Source organism: Triticum urartu, unplaced genomic scaffold, assembly GCF_003073215.2.
Source record: "Triticum urartu cultivar G1812 unplaced genomic scaffold, Tu2.1 TuUngrouped_contig_5440, whole genome shotgun sequence".
NCBI lineage: Eukaryota > Viridiplantae > Streptophyta > Magnoliopsida > Poales > Poaceae > Triticum > Triticum urartu.
This window is the reverse complement of record NW_024116116.1, coordinates 1-5,572: the sequence shown is the minus strand read 5'-3', so window position 1 is coordinate 5,572 and position 5,572 is coordinate 1. Positions and strand designations below refer to the sequence as shown.

General features: G+C 41.7%; 1 protein-coding gene across 1 annotated transcript; it reads right to left on the bottom strand.

Annotated features, from left to right (window-relative positions):
• Positions 1-2,407: 2,407 nt before the first annotated feature.
• Positions 2,408-5,569, bottom strand: LOC125529228 (the record flags this gene model as incomplete). Its single annotated transcript, XM_048693638.1, has 6 exons — positions 2,408-2,828; positions 3,379-3,487; positions 3,576-3,603; positions 4,120-4,289; positions 4,450-4,540; positions 5,519-5,569. Coding segments are annotated over 6 exons (531 nt in total), but the record flags the coding sequence as incomplete, so codon positions are not given.
• Positions 5,570-5,572: the final 3 nt, after the last annotated feature.

Here is a 5,572-nt window from a genome sequence, read left to right as displayed (position 1 = left end):
CTTCGCCTAAGCACCGCTACAGTATGACCGAGGTGGATTATGGTGGAGGGGGGCACCGCACACGGCTAAGAGATCAATGATCAATTGTTGTGTCTATGGGGTGCCCCCACCCCCGTATATAAAGGAGTGGAGGAGGGGGAGAGGGCCGGCCCCTATGGCGCGCCCTGGAGGAGTCCTACTCCCACCGGGAGTAGGATTCCTCCCTTCCCTAGTTGGAGTAGGAGAGGAAGGGAAGGAGGAGTAGGAGAGAAGGAAAGGGGGGGCCGCACCCCCCCAAACCTTCTCCAATTCAGCCTCCTGCCTAAAGGGGGCGCACCAGCCCCTTGTGGGCTGGTGTGCTTCCTTCTTATGGCCCATAAGGCCCATAACTTCTCCGGGGGGTTCCGGTAACCTCCCGTTACTCCGGAAAAATGCCTGAACCACTCGGAACCCTTCCGATGTCCAAACATAGTCATCCAATATATCAATATTTACGTCTAGACCATTTCGAGACTCCTCGTCATGTCCCCGGTCTCATCCGGGACTCCGAACAACCTTCGGTACATCAAAACACAAAAACTCTTATTACGATCATCACCGAACTTTAAGCGTGCGGACCCTACGGGTTCGAGAACTATGTAGACATGACCGAGACACGTCTCCGGTCAATAACCAATAGCGGAACATGGATGCTCATATTGGCTCCCACATATTCTACGAAGATCTTTATCGGTCAAACCGCATAACAACATACGTTGTTCCCTTTGTCATCGGTATGTTACTTGCCCGAGATTCGATCGTCGGTATCTCAATACCTAGTTCAATCTCGTTACCGGTAAGTCTCTTTACTCATTCCGTAATACATCATCTCGCAACTAACTCATTAGTTGCAATGCTTGCAAGGCTTAGGTGATGTGCATTACCGAGAGGGCCCAGAGATACCTCTCCGACAATCGGATTGACAAATCCTAATCTCGAAATACGCCAACCCAACAAGTACCTTCGGAGACACCTGTAGAGCACCTTTATAATCACCCAGTTACGTTGTGACGTTTGGTAGCACACAAAGTGTTCCTCCGGTAAACGGGAGTTGCATAATCTCATAGTCATAGGAACATGTATAAGTCATGAAGAAAGCAATAGCAACAAACTAAACGATCAAGTGCTATGCTAACGGAATGGGTCAAGTCAATCACATCATTCTCCTAATGATGTGATCCCGTTAATCAAATGACAACTCATGTCTATGGTTAGGAAACATAACATCTTTGATCAACGAGCTAGTCAAGTAGAGGCATACTAATGACACTCTGTTTGTCTATGTATTCACACATGTATTATGTTTCCGGTTAATACAATTATAGCATGAATAATAAACATTTATCATGATATAAGGAAATAAATAATAACTTTATTATTGCCTCTAGGGCATATTTCCTTCAAAAATTACCAAAAGTGATACCAATTCGCCACCACCGTCCCAAATGTGGTACTATCGTGTAATTAACTCCTTGAAAAATATGCCTTATTTTTTACCAAAAGTAAGGGCAAGCACAAGAAGCAGGAACTTACCTTTACGGTCGAACAAAAAATAAGTTAGCAAATACTCCCTTCGTTTCAAAATAGATGATTCAACTATGAAGTATAATTAGTACAAAGTTGGGTCATCTATTTTAGAACGGGGGGAGCAGACAACAGAAGCAAGTGGGCATAACGACGATACGCTCCAAAGTCAAAATAGCATTTGTTCCTCCGAACTCCGAAGTATAATACTCCCTCCGTCCTAAAATAAGTGTCTCAACTTTGTACTAACTTCAGTACAAAGTTGTACTAAGGTTGAGACACTTATTTTGGGACAGAAGGAGTAGCATTTTGTAAGCTCTGAGGTATAGGTTTTTTTTTTTTGAGCAAGCAATAAGGTATAGGTTAACTTCATATCTCAGACAAGTTGTATTCCCAATATATAGTGCGCAGACCAGTAAAACAAGCCTCTGGTCATCGAAAGAAAATGTCAACCAAACACAAATTACCCATGTTAGTTAACTTGTACTACTATCCACAGGAAGGAAACTTTTCACTGTGATATATAACTGAATCAAGGATCATGTATAAGAAATATAACAATCCACCACTAAGCAAACATGCTTCAACATACAGGTATTGAAGAACCATCCCATTATAGATCAACATTCTGAAGAAAAGAAAACGTTTTAGATGTTTGCAGGCCCAATCTTTAGTTTTGCAATCAAGGACGGGGTAGTGAAAAGAGAACCTATCTTTGCATACAACATGCTTATGATATTACAGTGCCATCTAAGTTCAGTTCAGAGCGTCCATAAAAGAAGTTCAGTTCAGGGTGACAATGACGCAGCTCCCAAGCGAAAAAAAGGAGCAGCACAACACATGATGAGCTGAGCACGTCACTCAATCACTCAAACGAATCGGTGTATTTACAGTTGGACGGAGCACCGCCAAGTTTCAGTTCAGTTGTACAGCTGATATATACAAGGAGGAGATCACAGTCGGAGGTTGGATACAAATGAATGATATAAGTAAAACACACAGGAAAGCTACACTCAGCAGCTAGATCAGACAGACACTAAGGATCAGCCAGTCTCGTTATTCACTCTGAGCTGACGCGTGATCTAACTGTTGAAAGTAACCTATGATGATCACATCGTGCCAGGGTTTGACAACAGTGCTTCCCACAATGGAGGTACAGGGAAGTCCATATTATCATACAATGTGTACAGGGTCTCATGATTATTCACAGGAACTTGGACACCACGCGGCAGGACGTCCAGAAGGCCGCAGTTGCTGCTTTTAGAATCGCCGGATTCTGGTAGATACTGCAAGAGAGTGACACAGGAGCAAAATCAGGAAATGCAAACACTTACGTGCTCATAGAAACTTACTGGAGTTGTATGATCATGCGAAATGATGCCCTCAAATTTAAGTTGCTGCCTGCAGCACAATATTGTGCGGGGGCTAATTTTGCTGTATATATTGTTACAGAAGTTTGCAGGCTGAAAAGGTGTATTCGATCAAGATGTAGAACTTAAATTGATGCAACTGATCAAACTTGAAATATCATATCTTGACTAATCTAGTGTATGGTTTGTTCGTGGAGTGAAGTGATCATGTCCAGTTTCCCTGAGGTGCGATTTTGTTTACGTTTGTTGCCTACAGACCATTTAGTTTGATGGCATTCTGTCCTAACTTTTCAGTCTTCAATGGGAAGAAATTTTTCCTCCCAAGGGTCCTAGAACAGATTATTTGGGTAGAGCTCTAAGGAGCCTCTAGAAAGGACGTGAGGCTTACCCTGACAGCTCCACCATGGTAATATTACACACAAATTGTGCTTGTAATTACCCATCATTACTAAGGATTTTAACTTACCCAATAGCTGTTGCACTCCATGATGCTACATTATAAATAACTTGTGTTCCAGCCCATGCCTTCTGAAGTTTGCCTTTCCTCTTTTTAGTTGAAAATGTCTTGCTAAGGGCTGAAAAATGAAGGGTGGGGGATCACACATAAGAAAACCTACAACCAACCAAATTCATCTGAATTAAGAATGGAAAAGAGAAGGTTACCTTCTTGAAGTTGATTGGGCGTCAATTCCTGCAGAACATGAAATTTCCAGCATTACAAGCACGAACATTTCAAATAAATGAGCGATATGAAATACTCTTCCATGATAAGTATTCCCTCCATAAACTAATATAAGAGCGTTTGGAATACTATAGTGATCTAAACGCTCTTATATTAGTTTACAGAGGGAGTACAATCTACTAGCAGTCCAGGTAAAATAAGGAATACTGAAGGGCCTTCACATGTTGATCTAGATAGTACAACGGACTATTGTGTGAACTGTGAAGCCTACAAGAAGAGTAGATACCATACTGAACTATTGGTAATCCATGATCCCACTAAGTCATGTTTTCCACTTCTAGGAATCTATTTAATTATCCAGAACCTCAATAATCAATGTAAAATAAACATGTTTTTTTAGAATCCAAGATTTGATGGACATTTGAACGCTGAGACTGATATTCATGAAGGACTGCATAAGAAAGCCCAAGTACACAAAAAATTCAAGGGAAATCACGAATCAAAGGTGAACTGAACTCTGCATACCTTAGTTTCTTTCAGCGACAGCAGGTATGCAGCCATGAAGCATGCAATCCCATCAACTATATCCTCTTGCTTAACTAGAACATATCCATCCTCTGAATCATCACTGACATTCATACTCTTATCATCCCATATATCTGCTGCGCTGACGATATCCCATGATATGGTTTCATCTACTGTTACATGAGTAATTGCAGAACTTTTCAGTTGACAGGTTTGATTTCAATGAGGGAATAAACGTGCATTTGTAGCATGGGGTGGCAAGGTCAGTTTACGTATTGTTAAAATTTTGGACACAACAAATAAATGACAGTTCATTGGGCAAATGCGCACCTGCACCATGTTGGTATACTGACTTCTGAATGTTATCAAGCTTTTCTAGAAATTCAGGTGATTCAACCCTTGATTTGAGAAGATTACACAGCTGCATGAGTAAATGGAGAGGCGCAAAAATTAAGAAAGTTTCAGAACAGAAGGCAGAAAATTAAGTACACTGGAAGCTTCTTTTCTCATTCCCTCTATCCCTCATCTTTACTATCACCTCAATAACTGATATCCAAAAGTAGCGAAGAACAGTTCAGTCGGTTCAAACAGTAAAACAAATTCACGGGAAATTGGCTTAATTCCAGGGTATTGCCATATTCTATCCAACCAAAGGATCAGTTATGGTTGCTGTGATGTGCTTACTTTTCAAGGTACAAAACGTCAGTTGTTAAGTTTGGCAAATCAAATGATAAAAGTAAATTCTGTTATCCAATTATTTCCTTCAAACATTCCTTGTCATGTGTTTCGGAAGAGGATAATATACACTAGTTTTACTCGTTTCACCGTGATTAATAAGGAAAAGCAACTAGCCAAGCACAATAATATGAATTCCAACAAGAGACTAGATGGCTACAGTTGCGAGGACCCCCAGTTGTCCCAAGTCGCCAATCAATCGAACCCATCAACCAATCGCAGTCCCAGTTCTCCAAAGGACCATCGAATCAAATGTAGTTGTTGTGATGTGCTTACTTCTGAAGGTGCAAAACAGCTACTTATTATTAAGTTTGGCAAATCAAATGCTAGCTAGATAAATTGTGTTACCCAGTTATTTGCTTCACACATTCCATCTCATGTGTCGGAGAAGACAATAGTAACAGACACACCAGTTTACTCGTCTGCACCTTGATCGTTGAGAAAACAACAACTAGCTAAGCACGCAGATACTAAAGGCAGTTGAGCCAAGCGATTGCTGTCATGATCCACCCGCAATCCCACCGACTAAATCACCACAGTTCCGAGGACCCCAATTGTCTTAACTCCAGCCACTCAATCCAACCCATCAACATCTTAAATTCTCAATCCCAATTATCTATTCTCGGGAACACCAAATCGCGCTGGCATGGGAGATCTCCCTCACCTCGTCCGCCTCGTAGTCGGCCTCCGACGGCTCCGGCGTGGGCGACGGGGGCGG